Source organism: Notechis scutatus, chromosome 2 (assembly GCF_049901735.1).
Source record: "Notechis scutatus isolate UNSWTSFEM ecotype Mainland chromosome 2, rNotScu1.2, whole genome shotgun sequence".
In the NCBI taxonomy this organism is placed as follows: Eukaryota; Metazoa; Chordata; class Lepidosauria; order Squamata; family Elapidae; genus Notechis; species Notechis scutatus.
In genome coordinates this window covers 258,431,670-258,446,258 of record NC_142010.1, presented here as the reverse complement: position 1 = coordinate 258,446,258, position 14,589 = coordinate 258,431,670, and the positions used below count along the sequence as shown (strand labels likewise).

Below are 14,589 nucleotides of genomic sequence, written 5' to 3'. Positions count from 1 at the left end.
CAGGGATGTCTTTTGGAGGCTTCCTTACAGCGACCAGCAGGGCTCCTCTATCTTCCCTTGGTCAGAAGACTGAAAATAGACAAATATCTACGGAGATACTCAAGTCCTCCAGGTCAGGGGTCCCCAACCACCGGGTCCCGGACCGGTATCGGTCCGTGGAACATTTTCTACCGGGGCGCCAGTTTGCTGGGCGCCGCCATCTTGTTTTGACGAGAAAGTGCTTCCGGGTGAGCTTTTCCGGTTGGAAAGCGGCGTTTGGGTCCTGAAGGAATCCTCGCGCCTTAGTTTCATCTAAGGGTGGGGGGCGGCTTCGAACAAAACTAAGGCGCGAGGATTCTTTCAGCACCCAAGGCAAGGCGAGCCGAGCGGCCGTCCCGAAGCCCATCGACAAAGGTACAAAGGAGGAGTTGAAGGTGGCGGGGAGAAGCGGGGGACGGCTGGCTGGCCGGTCGCTCCGCTCGCCTTGCCATGCGTGCTGATGCCGATACCGGGCCGCGGATCATTTTGTGATGCCGGTACCGGGCCGTGGCACAAAAAAGGTTGGGGGCCACTGCTCCAGGTCATAGTTGTCCCAAAGGTGATTTTTTTTTTCAAGAGGCACCTGAACTTTCTTGGTTTTTCTTTGAAGATGTTTCGCTTCTCATCCAAGAAGCTTCTCCAGCTCTACAGAAGCTGAAGAAGCTTCTTGGATGAGAAGCAAAACAAAAAGAAATCGTCAATGATTTCTTTTCGTGACTTGTACATGTATTCCAGATCTAAGCTCACTTAACCATAGTCTGTGATAACGCTGAATTTTCTCCTATCCGCCCTCAGGAATTCTTCTTAAGAAATCTGTTCTTTCAGTACGATCAATATTACAATTACAGTCTAAGAGTTTTATATTCAGGAGCCCCACCCACCCCAAAAAATAATAATCAGAAAGGGCTTATATAGTTTATCTTCCAAATGGACTAGGAAAGCTATTTTACCGTTGTTATAAAAGAACATTTGTGGGTGTTACTACAGTACATGCAGGCTGAATGGGGCTCCTTTTAAACTGCTACCTCACATCAGAACTGTATTTAAAAAAAACAACCCAAAAAGCAAATATATGTCCCTCTGGTTTCCAAACTATTTCCCCCTCCCCGTTTAAAATGGAATAAGGGAAGAATCCCTCCCTAATGGAACAGGGGATATAATGGAAAATTAATAGGGGCTAATCAAGTCTTATTTTAGACACTCCCTCCCCCAGTCTACAAGCTAGTCAGAAAATACATATTCCTGTTAATAGGACTAATTAAAACATCTGCAGCAGTGGTGGCATTCAAGTTTTTTTACTACCTGTTCTGTGGGCAGGGCTTAGTGGGCGTGGCAGGGGAAGGATACTGTAAAATCTCCAGTCAGAGGTGAGATTTGCCGTTTTTTCCGAACTATTCAAAATTTCTGCTACTGGTTCTCCAGAACTGGTCAGAACCTGTTGAATACCACCTCTGATCTGCAGATCGCAAGCAGTGGTTTACTCTTTACTTGCCATCTCAAAACCAAGCCTGGATCATTATTAAAGATTGGCAGAAGTTTAATATATGGCAGGGGGTCTTCAAACTTGACAGCTCTAAGACTTGTGGACTTCAACTCCCAAAATTCCTCCTCAGGTGGTGTCATGCCCCTGGTGGAGACTGACTCTGAGGAAGAGGAGGAACAGCCAACAGGGAGTGGGAGTGTGGCTCCAGAGGTGGTGGAGGAGGCTGGGGAAGGGCAGAGGCCGGCTGAGCAGTCAGAGGAGGATCCAGGCCCATCCCCTCTCCATCCTAGGGCACGCAGGGAGGAGAGGATCTGGGAAAAGCGAAGTGTCTACTCAAGAGGAGATTACCATGATCCTCCTCGTGGCTTGCAGGTGGGAGCTATGTATATAAGTTTGCAACTGCGCAGTTAGAATTGCTGAAGTCAATTTAGTGTTCACCTTGAAAGAGGTTTATCTTTGCTGGCGTTCTTCCTATGGACTTTTCTCGGTTATTTTCCTGGAGTTTATAATTATCTCGGCTTGCTTCAGAACTCTCATCAATGCGGTTTGTTTTGGTTTTCTGTTTGCCTCATTATTTACTTTTGTGACTTTAAACTGTGCCTAATAAAACAGTGAAGTTAAGTTGAAGGCTTTACCAGACTTTAATATGTTTTGGGTTATTTTGAGAGACTACGGGTCATCACAGGTGGTCATGTTAGCTCAGGAATTCTGGGAGTTGAAGTTCACAAGTCTTAAACTTGCCAAGTTTGAAGACCCTTGGCATAAATGGCAGCCCACTTAAAATGAAGCATCACTGATGCAGCTCACCTGGTTTAAATTGGGAAGGAAGGATTTATGACAACTTATGGAAAAGCTCTTGGTGTTTTACAATTAGGCTCTTACCCGGAAAAGATAATGTGTTTTCTTTGTTCTTCTGAAATAAAAACGTTCCACAGGTGAACCTCGAAAAATTAGAATATGATGCAAAAGTTCATTTATTTCAGTAATGCAACTTAAAAGGTGAAACTAATATATGAGATAGACTCATTACATGCAAAGCAAGATAGTTCAAGCTGTGATTTGTCATAATTGAGATGATTATGGCTTACAGCTCATGAAAACCCCAAATCCACAATCTCAGAAAATTAGAATATTACATGCAATCGATAAAACAAGGATTGTACATAGAACAATATCGGACCTCTGAAAAGCATAAGCATGCATATGTACTCAGTACTTGGTTTGGGCCCCTTTTGCAGCAATTACTGCCTCAATGTGGCATGTCATGGAAGCTGTGGCACTGCTGAGGTGTTATAGAAGACCAGGATGCTTCAATAGCGGCCTTCAGCTCTTCTGCATTGTTCGCTCTCATTTCTCTCATCTTTCTCTTGGCAATGCCCCATAGATTCTCTATGGGATTCAGGTCAGGTGAGTTTGCTGGCCAATCAAGCACAGTAATCCCACAGTCATTGAACCAGGTTTTGGTGCTTTTGGCAGTGTGGGCAGGTGCCAAGTCATGCTAGAAAATGAAGTCAGCATCCCCATAAAGCTTGTCTGCAGAAGGAAGCATGAAGTGCTCCAAAATCTTCGGGAAGACGGCTGCATTGACTCTGGATTTAATGAAGCTCAGTGGACCAACACCAGCAGATGACATGGCTCCCCAAATCAACACAGACTGTGGAAACTTCACACTGGACTTCAAGCATCTTGCAGTGTGTGCCTCTCCATTCTTCCTCCAGACTCTGGGTCCTTGGTTTCCAAATAAGATGCAAAAGTTGCTCTTATCAGAAAAGAGGACTTTGGACCACTGAGCAACAGACCAGTTGTTTTTCTTTCGCCCAGGTAAGACACTTCTGATGTTGTTTGTTGTTCAGGAGCGGCTTGACAAGAGGAATACGACATTTGAAGCCCATGTCCAGGATCTGTCTGTGTGTGGTGGCTCTTGATGCACTGACTCCAGCCTCAGTCCACTCCTTGTGAAAGTCCCCAAAACTTTTGAATGGCCTTTTCCTGACAATCCTCTCCAGGCTGCGGACATCCCTGCTGCTTGTGCACCTTTTTCTTCCTCACTTTTCCTTTCCACATAACTTTCTATTAATGTGCTTTGATACAGCACTTTGGGAACATCCAACTTCTTTTGCAATTACTTTTTGAGGCTTTCCCTCCTTATGGAGGGTGTCACTGATGGTTTTCTGCACAACTGTCAGGTCAGCAGTCTTTCCCATGATTGTGATTCCTACTGAACCAGACTGAGAGACCATTTAAAGGCTCAGGAACCCTTTGCAGGTGTTATGGCTTAATTAGCTGATTAGAGTGGGACACTTTGAGCCTAGAATATTGAACCTTTTCACAATATTCTAATTTTCTGAGATTATGGATTTGGGGTTTTCATGAGCTGCAAGCCATAATCATCTCAATTATGACACATCACGGCTTGAACTATCTTGCTTTGCATGTAATGAGTCTATCTCATATATTAGGTTCACCTTTTAAGCCGAATTACTGAAATAAATGAACTTTTGCACGATATTCTAATTTTTCGAGTTTCACCTGTAGATTGGACCAAGGGGATTAATCCAGGTTCTTCAGGCTAACCCACATGTTCAGCTGTTCTGAATTTGTATTGTCAACATAGCTGCACACTTGCCAATCCTATTTTATGGATAAAAAGCAGTGGATATAAAAGACTAGCTCTTTCTTTTACAGATAGTCCATGATGTACGTCCATAACAGAGCCCGGAATTTCCACTGTATAGTGGTCATATATTGAGACACCCACCTAACCGGCTGAATTTTATTACATTTTTGGTAGCTGCCATTAAGTGATACCCATTGTCTGCAGTGGGTGGTGTGTGTTTTTTTTTGCAAAGAACTGGAAGTTAAATGTTTTCCAGCAAAAAAAGAAAAAGAAAAACACACTCAGAGACCTGACAAAACGACATCACGTCAACTTCTACTCCTTTTAGTTTCTGAAATAATTCCTTTTAAAACAAGTTCTCACCTACTCATTAGAAGCCAGGAAAAACTTTTATTTCCAAACATACATGAAACTCACTGGCTTGGAGGGACGTCTTCATTAAAGCAGCCCACATGGAAAGATGCCAACTCTCTTTGCCTAAGAACCTTAAAATTGTGCCCATTTTCTGCTATACAAGATTTTCAAATAATGAGAAACTGCCAAGTTAGTGCATCAGTGGGAAAGGTAGGTGAGCCCACAGTATAGTAGCTATATTAGCAAGGTCTGGGCATCAGACACACTTTTTTTCCTTTCCACGAAGGTGGACAGTCAGGCAGTAACAGAACAATTCCACTGGCAATATAATATTATTATCAAATTTATTTGCCACCCACCTCACATTTTGAGGTGATTCTGAGCAATCTATAAGGGTGAGTCACATATTTCCTTCCTTATTCAACCTCACAAATTCCCCTCTCTGCCTTCAAGGAACCAAGCAAGGTTGGGCACAGGCTCCTGTTGGACAGGGTAACATTTTTGGGGAGGTGGGAAGCCATTTTCACAGCGAGAGCCTTCATTCCATCATCAAACTGAATGTTTCGGAACATTCAGTCCCCAAAAGGGTTGGAGTCCAGCAGCAATGCACCAAGGAAGCCCCAACGCTCTTGCAAGGGATGCCGCCGTTGGGCCATTTCGTTTTGCGGCACCGGAAGGTGAGGTTTCAAAAGTTGCGGTGCTTCTTCACAGCAGATGCTGGAGGATGTGCTCCACGGCATGGGGAAAGCTCTCGCAGATTAAGTAGGGGGGTGGGTGAATTTTGTCTTCGTCGGCATCTCGGTATTTCCCTGCAATGATAAAACCAGACATAAATAAATTTACATTCTCTAATTAGGTCAGAATTAGCATCCAACTTTGCCAGAGATCAATGTTTACACCGCAAATTTCTGCAGCCCTATTCGTGTCCGCAGTTTTTTTGCAATGTTCTAACTGGTGCATTCATTTATTTTATTTATTTGATTTGTCAATTGCTTATAAGGTATAAGTATAAACATAGTTATGCATACATGAAATGGATATATATAAGAAAAATAAAAAGAAACAACAGGACAGGGACGGTAGGCACGATTGGTGCGCTTATGTACGCCCCCTACAGACCTCATAGGAAAGGGGTGAGGTCAATAGTAGACAGTCTAACATTAAAGTTTTTGGGGTTTGGGGAAAAAAACCACAGTTAGGTAGAGTATTCCAGACATTGACCACTCTGTTGCTGAAGTCGTATTTCCTCCAATCAAGTTTGGTGCGGTTTACCTTGAGCTTGTATCTATTGTGTGCTCTTGCGTTGTTATGGTTGAAGCTGAAGTATTCATTGAGGTAGGACATTGCAATGTATGATTGTATATACCATACTTAGATCGGACTGAAGGCGGCGTAGTTCTAGGTTTTGTAGGTCTAGAATTTCAAGTCTGGTGGCATAAGGTATTCTGCAACGAGTAGAGGAGTGGAGAACTCTTCTTGTGAAATATTTCTGGACTTTCTCAACTGTGCTAATACCAGATACGTAATGTGGGTTCCAGACTGATGAGCTGTATTCGAGTATTGGTCTAGCAAATGTTTTGTATGCTCTAGTTAGTAGTGTAATATAGTGTAATTCAGCTTTGTTAAAAGTCATCCAGTGGGCATGGAAGGTTCTATCTGCTGACCAAAGGACTGAGGTCCCTTCCTGTTAAACAGTAGATGAAATGCATTCTTGTTACTTTTCTATGATCTAATTATTTCGTCTGGAGATGAATCTTTGCAAAAAAATCAAATCGGAAAATCATGATGTGAAGTAACACAGACAACGAGGCAATGATCCCAACTATCTGGGGCAAGGGCGTCCCACTCACATAGTTGCGGCAGTTTCACGTGACGTATCGGAACTCCCCCCCCCCCTTTCACTATGCCAGGCGTGGGCCATTCCCCCGCTTTTGCTAAACCAGTGCATGACGCATCTGGCCCACAGGCCGGGAGTTTTGACAGCCCTGATCGAGATCAACTTTAAGATAGAGTGGACTTCAACTCCCAGAATTCCCCAGCCAGCTGATCTAGATGCAACAGCCATTCAGCTACTACTGGAGTAGCTATGAGAGAAAGACTCCTTGTTCTATAGCAGTGGTGGCTCACCTTTTTTGGGCTCCTGTGCCGATAATTGCTTGTGTGCTCACTTGTGCACCAGAGGGCAATGCGTGCTGCCTCCTCACGCCCCTGCATTTCTTTTAAACTCTCTTCCCAGATGTGGCTAATGAAGGGAATCAGGGCCCTTTCCTCCCCCGTAAGCCACGCAACCCACATTGCTCTCTTCTCCGTTCCTCCCTGTGTGTCCTAGGATGAAGAAGGGGTGGGCCTGGGTCTTCCTCTGAACTCCCTCTTCCTTGTTCCACCTCTCCCTTGATCTGCCCAGCTGGACTTTGCCCTTCCCCAGTTTCCTCCACAGCCAACGGAGCCGCAGTCCCACTCCCTGTCAGCTGTTCCTCCTCGGATTCAGACTCTGACAGGGACATGACATCTGACAATGAAAGAACTTAAGTAGGAAAAGACCCACTTGGGTACAGAAGAGGCCAACTGCAATGGAAATCTTTACACGAAAGATGGATTGTTGATCCTTCTATTTCAATTCCTGCATTGAGTCAGGAGGAACAAGTTGGTATAGATCAGTGATGGCTAACCTTTTCAACTTGGTGTGTCGAAAATCGGGAAAAAGTGTAGCCTTCCTCGGGTCGTGTGTCACTTCAAGAAATATCAATAATTTGGTTTATGACGGACTGGGCTGGGGTGATCACACAGGGCTGTGAAACTCGTCTCCCTGGTCTCAGGGCTGCAGGTGCAGGATGTGGGGATCGGAAGGCCACCTTACAGGGCTGTGAACCTCATGGATCTCCTTTCCTCCTGTAGCGTTCCTGAGGTAATGAAACTGACAAACCTCAGTTTATGGCGGTTAAAACTGGTTCTCTGCTGCAAAGATCTTGCGGCAGCGGTGACACCACGCCTCCACGCAACAAGCAGGGAGCAGGGATTGGAGCAGAGCACAGGCAGCCTCTAAATGTGCAGGTTTTCCCCACACCAACAGGCGTCAGTCAAAGTGCTTCGGCGTGTCACGAGTAACACGCGTGTCATAGGTTAGCCATCACTGGTATAGATAATCGCCAAGATCCCTTTCAAGGGTGTCTCTGCAATTCACTTATGACCAGGTAAATCTCTGAGCATCTTTCTGCTTACTTCTTTTTCTTCCTAAGGGAAAATGTTCTAATTCCTTGATCATGGATTTTTTTATATATAAGCCAGAACAGAAATAAACACCAGTCCAGTTTTCAGTGTAAGTTCTTTTAGTGCCCAGATAGCACTACTTACCAGTCTTTACCAGTATTCCCAACATGCCAGCGTTCTGGGCACCTCCAACGTCATCCCTGCAGTCCTGCAAATGGAATGGAAATGCAAATAAATGTGCAAGTTGCAAACAGATTGTCAAAGCACCTAAAAAAATAGGGATGTGTTTTTAATGAACTCTATTTTCATAACAATCCTTAACGCGTGCTATTTTTTCCTATTTCGCATTGAAGTGGTAAAATAATTGTTCGACAGCTTAAGAGTTTGAACCCGTTGCTATATTGGGGTCGAAATGAGACTCTTTAAATCTGTTAAATCCGATTGTATAATAGTTCGCAGAAGCTAAACGGTTACATTGATGCTTAAATTTATGTACTTTAATTAACTACATCACACATTCACTATTTTCAGTCATCCAGGTTATGGTTGTTCCAAAGGTGCTTTTTCAAAAGTCAACTGAACTTTTTTCTTTGTTTTTTTCTTGAAGACGTTTTGCTTTTCCCCCAAGAAGTTTCTTCAGTTCAATCTTTCAGAAGCTTCTTGGATAAGAAGCGAAACATCTTCAAGAAAAATCAAAGAAGTCCATTATTTGCAGGGGGGGAATTTATTTTACCAATGGTTAGATAGAAAAGTAGGAAACTGAAGTATAATACAATAGCAATGATATGTTATAATTGATTACTTTGGAATGAATTATAATATGAATTAAAATGAGTAAGAATTGAGATTTGCTCTAAAGAATAATGCGGATTTGAAATTAAACTCTAATGATAATGTAATAATAATATAATACGACATGGAAAGTTGATTAATGTAATATGAGTGTAAATTTAAATCTAAGAGGAAAAGACTATAGATATTGTGCACAAGAAATATGTACGAAGCAACACACTCTATAAATTGAAAGGGGGTTTTATTTGTTGTTTGATGTTTATGTTTGTCTATGTTTGTTGTTAAAAAATAAAAATAAAAAGTTTGGGGGGAAAAAAAAAAGGATTTAAAAATCCCAGCGACCACTTCGCTGCCCAGTTGCTGGATGGGAGTGGCCATGGTGGGCGTGGCCTACCGGAACTTCCGGGAAGGCTGTTTTTCACCTTCCCCAGAGTCCGGAGGCTTCCCTCGGGCCTCTGGGAGGGTGAAAATGGCCTCCCCCAGGCCCTGGAGGCCCTCCGGAAGCCAGAAACAGGCCCGTTTCCAGACTTCTGGTACTTCCTGAAGGCCTGCTTTCCCGTCTCCCAGAGCTTCCGTGTGGACCCTGCGCTTAGCTGCATCCAAAATGGGCCACGCGGAGACTCCTGGGAGTGGGGGAAAGTGGACCTTCTGGAAATACCAGAAGTCCGGAAACAGGCTTGTTTCCGGCTTCCGGAGGGCCTCCAGGGGAGGGGCAGACTGCTTGCTTCAAATACCAGTTCGGCGAACCAGATACAAATTTGACACCAGGTTCGCCTAAACCGGTAGAATCCCAGCGCTATTATTTGCCTTTTGAACAAGCACTTTTGGTACATTGCACATTATCAGAGAAAAAGGAACAGCTTTTCAATGTTTGAAGAAGTCTGTACCTACCGCATTTTGAATTGTTAACCACCCAGATCGTTTACTGAGGAAGGGCAGCTGTAAAAATCCAATACACATCCTAAAGAAGCAAACAAATAAGCAAGCAAGCAAGCAAGCTAGAAAGGATTCAGGGACTTACGTCACCAATCATGACAGCTTCCTCGGGTCCACAGTTGGTCCCACGCAAAGCCTCCAGGAAAAATGTCTGCTCTGGCTTCCCCACCACTGTGGCCTTCTGGTCAGTGGCATACTCCAGGCCGGCCACAAAGGGTCCTGGGCCGAGGGCAAGGCCATCTTTCTTCTTGTAATACCTTGCTTTGTGAATAGCTATGAGGGGAGCCCCGTCCAGCACCATCCTGGGAAGAGGAAGGGGACGAGAGCGGCAATGGAACCCAGGGAGGCCTAGAAGCATCAGGCACAGGGGTGGGCTGCTACCGGTTCTCCCCCGTTCGGGTGAACCCGTAGCTAATTTTATTGTCAGGATTCCAGCAATCGCCCTAATTAAATCATGATTCTCAAGACAAACTTCAACCAGCTTCAAAGGATTTATTAGAGGCAACATCCTGGCCCTGCCCTGTATGGAGCCAACTCTGGCATACGTAACTGACAGTCATCTTTGGCCCTGTTTCCCCCCCCCCATTTCCCCTGGGTGTGTCATAAATCAGATTCTCCAACTGAGCACATTCACGGGCTGGGTGTCATCATTCACGTTCTCCAATTAAATAGATTCGCAGGCAAAAGCTCTGGTAGTTTAGTTACAATCTTTTAAAGAAAAGAGTTGGAATGTACTTTCGCTCCCCCACCCTTTTTTTTATGGCAACTACTAAAACAGGCATAGGAATGTTTTATGAGTTGACATTTATGGCTGGTTTGGCGAACTGGCAAATCCCACCCCTGGCTGGCCCCGCCCACTTCACCCCCACCCCTCCCAGGAGTCCCCACATGGCCCGTTTTGGATCCCAGGTAAGTGCAGGGCCTGCACGGAGGCTCGGGGAGGGCGAAAAATGGGCCTCCTGGGAAGCTCCGGAAGCTCTCTCCAGAGAGCCTCCAGAGCCTGCGGAGGCCATTTTTGCCCTCCGGGAGGCTTGAGAAAAGCCTCCGGAGTCCGGGGAGGGCAAAGATGCCCCTCCCCCTGCCGTGGTGCAGAAGGCCGACTAGGCCACACCCACCCAGCAACTGGGCAGAGAACCGGTTGCTGAAAATGTTGAAGCCCTCCCCTGATCAGGCCTATGGTTTAGTCCCCAGGCCTTTGATGCACTTAAACACTTTCATACTATACCGAGCTCCATTTTCGCGGGCATACAGTTTACAATGGAGGAAGAAACAGCTAGGCCATGACCATTTTTAGATGTACTTGCCATCAGACAAGAGGATGGAAGCCTAGAGAGCCAGGGTGTGCGGGGGTCAGAATGCATTACTGCAGGGCTAACTCACTGCTCACTCCAGGAGTTCGATTCTGAGTGGCTCAAGGTCGACTCAGCCTTCCAACCTTCCGAAGTCCCGGTAAAATGAGGATCCAGATTGTTGGGGGCAATAAGCTGACTCTGTAAACTGCTCAGAGAGGGCTGTAAAAGCACTGTGAAGCGGAATATATGTCTAAGTGCTATTGGGAAGGAAGGAAGGAAGGAAGGAAGGAAGGAAGGAAGGAAGGAAGGAAGGAAGGAAGGAAGGAAGGAAGGAAGGAAGGAAGGAGCGAGCCAGGGTGGCATAGTGGTCAGAATGCAGTACTGCAGGTTAACTCACTGTTCACTGTCAGGAGTTTGATTCTGACCGGCTCAAGGTTGACTCAACCTTCCATGCTTCTGAGGTCAGTAAAACGAGGACGCAAATTGTTGGGGGCAACAGGCTGACTCTGTAAAACCGCTTAGAGAGGGCTGTAAATGCACTGCAAAGTGGTATATAAGTCTAAGTGCTCTTGCTATTGCTCAAAACCAGTTTATTGCATTCTGAATTTCAACACCATCCACAAAAAGAACACTATACGGCAGGATGAGACCCCACTGTTGTACTCAGCAAGCTGGAGTGCAGGTACCCATGTGAACAACTCAAGCAGGGAGGGGTTTATTCCTGCTCACCTGAAAGCTTTGTTCATAGTTTGATAGTTGAACTGGTCAGGAGCCAACCCAATCACCACAGCATTCGGATCGCTTGTGTCTAGGCCTAGAGGAAAACGTAAAAAATCTGTTAAAACAGGTCCTATCCAAGCACCTATAGAGGAAGGGCTCCCATGGGTGGCTTTACTTTCCTGTTTCCAAAAACCAGCTGGGTGACTTTGGGCTAATCACCTGGAGACTGTGAGTTCTAGTCCCGCCTTAGGCATGAAAGCCATCTGGGTGACTTTGGGCCAATCACCTGGAGACTGTGAGTTCTAGTCCCGCCTTAGGCATGAAAGCCATCTGGGTGACTTTGGGCCAATCACCTGGAGACTGTGAGTTCTAGCCCCGCCTTAGGCATGAAAGCCAGCTGGGTGACTGGGCCAATCACCTGGGGACTGTGAGTTCTAGCCCGCCTTAGGCATGAAAGCCATCTGGGTGACTTTGGGCCAATCACCTGGAGACTGTGAGTTCTAGCCCCGCCTTAGGCATGGAAGCCATCTAGGTGACTTTGGGCCAATCACCTGGAGACTGTGAGTTCTAGCCCGCCTTAGGCATGAAAGCCATCTGGGTGACTTTGGGCCAATCACCTGGAGACTGTGAGTTCTAGCCCCGCCTTAGGCATGAAAGCCATCTGGGTGACTTTGGGCCAATCACCTGGAGACTGTGAGTTCTAGCCCCGCCTTAGGCATGAGAGCCATCTGGGTGACTTTGGGCCAATCACCTGGAGACTGTGAGTTCTAGCCCCGCCTTAGGCATGAAAGCCATCTGGGTGACTTTGGGCCAATCACCTGGAGACTGTGAGTTCTAGCCCTGCCTTAGGCATGAAAGCCATCTGGGTGACTTTGGGCCAATCACCTGGAGACTGTGACTTCTAGCCCCGCCTTAGGCATGAAAGCCATCTGGGTGACTTTGGGCCAATCACCTGGAGACTGTGAGTTCTAGTCCCGCCTTAGGCATGAAAGCCATCTGGGTGACTTTGGGCCAATCACCTGGAGACTGTGAGTTCTAGTCCCGCCTTAGGCATGAAAGCCATCTGGGTGACTTTGGGCCAAACACCTGGAGACTGTGACTTCTAGCCCCGCCTTAGGCATGAAAGCCATCTGGGTGACTTTGGGCCAAACACCTGGAGACTGTGACTTCTAGCCCCGCCTTAGGCATGAAAGCCATCTGGGTGACTTTGGGCCAAACACCTGGAGACTGTGACTTCTAGTCCCGCCTTAGGCATGAAAGCCATCTGGGTGACTTTGGGCCAAACACCTGGAGACTGTGAGTTCTAGCCCCGCCTTAGGCATGAAAGCCATCTGGGTGACTTTGGGCCAAACACCTGGAGACTGTGACTTCTAGTCCCGCCTTAGGCATGAAAGCCATCTGGGTGACTTTGGGCCAATCACCTGGAGACTGTGAGTTCTAGTCCCGCCTTAGGCATGAAAGCCATCTGGGTGACTTTGGGCCAAACACCTGGAGACTGTGACTTCTAGCCCCGCCTTAGGCATGAAAGCCATCTGGGTGACTTTGGGCCAAACACCTGGAGACTGTGACTTCTAGTCCCGCTTAGGCATGAAAGCCATCTGGGTGACTTTGGGCCAAACACCTGGAGACTGTGAGTTCTAGCCCCGCCTTAGGCATGAAAGCCATCTGGGTGACTTTGGGCCAATCACCTGGAGACTGTGAGTTCTAGCCCGCCTTAGGCATGAAAGCCATCTGGGTGACTTTGGGCCAATCACCTGGAGACTGTGAGTTCTAGCCCCGCCTTAGGCATGAAAGCCATCTGGGTGACTTTGGGCCAATCACCTGGAGACTGTGAGTTCTAGCCCCGCCTTAGGCATGAAAGCCATCTGGGTGACTTTGGGCCAATCACCTGGAGACTGTGAGTTCTAGCCCCGCCTTAGGCATGAAAGCCATCTGGGTGACTTTGGGCCAATCACCTGGAGACTGTGAGTTCTAGTCCCGCCTTAGACATGAAAGCCATCTGGGTGACTTTGGGCCAATCACCAGGAGACTGTGAGTTCTAGCCCGCCTTAGGCATGAAAGCCATCTGGGTGACTTTGGGCCAATCACCTGGAGACTGTGAGTTCTAGTCCCACCTTAGGCATGAAAGCCATCTGGGTGACTTTGGGCCAATCACCTGGAGACTGTGAGTTCTAGCCCCGCCTTAGGCATGAAAGCCATCTGGGTGACTTTGGGCCAATCACCTGGAGACTGTGACTTCTAGCCCCGCCTTAGGCATGAAAGCCATCTGGGTGACTTTGGGCCAATCACCTGGAGACTGTGAGTTCTAGTCCCGCCTTAGGCATGAAAGCCATCTGGGTGACTTTGGGCCAAACACCTGGAGACTGTGACTTCTAGCCCCGCCTTAGGCATGAAAGCCATCTGGGTGACTTTGGGCCAATCACCTGGAGACTGTGACTTCTAGCCCCGCCTTAGGCATGAAAGCCATCTGGGTGACTTTGGGCCAAACACCTGGAGACTGTGACTTCTAGTCCCGCGTAAGCATGAAAGCCATCTGGGTGACTTTGGGCCAAACACCTGGAGACTGTGACTTCTAGCCCCGCCTTAGGCATGAAAGCCATCTGGGTGACTTTGGGCCAATCACCTGGAGACTGTGACTTCTAGCCCCGCCTTAGGCATGAAAGCCATCTGGGTGACTTTGGGCCAATCACCTGGAGACTGTGACTTCTAGCCCCGCCTTAGGCATGAAAGCCATCTGGGTGACTTTGGGCCAATCACCTGGAGACTGAGTTCTAGTCCCGCCTTAGGCATGAAAGCCATCTGGGTGACTTTGGGCCAATCACCAGGAGACTGTGACTTCTAGCCCCGCCTTAGGCATGAAAGCCATCTGGGTGACTTTGGGCCAATCACCTGGAGACTGTGAGTTCTAGTCCCGCCTTAGGCATGAAAGCCATCTGGGTGACTTTGGGCCAAACACTCTCTCAGCTCATCCCACCTCACAGGATTGTTGTGGGGAAAATATGAGGAGGAAGGAAGGAATATTAGGTATGTTCATTGCCTTGAGTTATTTATAAAGTAATAAAGGTAGGATTTTTTAAAAAAAATCCAATAAATGCATAATTCCAGCAGACTACGAACCTTGCGGGGAGATTCAGTATATCTGTCAGCATTTGAAAATTGGACAAAGAATA

At 46.8% G+C, this 14,589-nt stretch overlaps 1 protein-coding gene across 4 annotated transcripts in view; it reads right to left on the bottom strand.

The window, feature by feature from the left end:
• Window positions 1-4,474: 4,474 nt before the first annotated feature.
• HDHD2 (haloacid dehalogenase like hydrolase domain containing 2) overlaps window positions 4,475-14,589 on the bottom strand; it is a 19,220-nt gene continuing 9,105 nt past the window's right edge. For all 4 annotated transcript variants that reach the window (XM_087958690.1, XM_087958689.1, XM_087958691.1 and 1 more), the window contains 4 exons: window positions 11,429-11,513; window positions 9,493-9,709; window positions 7,824-7,887; window positions 4,475-5,281 (listed from right to left, as the gene is read on the bottom strand). In XM_087958690.1, the coding sequence (XP_087814816.1) occupies window positions 5,178-5,281; window positions 7,824-7,887; window positions 9,493-9,709; window positions 11,429-11,513 (470 nt within the window). In that variant the 3' untranslated portion in view covers window positions 4,475-5,177. The remainder of the gene's footprint in view (window positions 5,282-7,823; window positions 7,888-9,492; window positions 9,710-11,428; window positions 11,514-14,589) is intronic.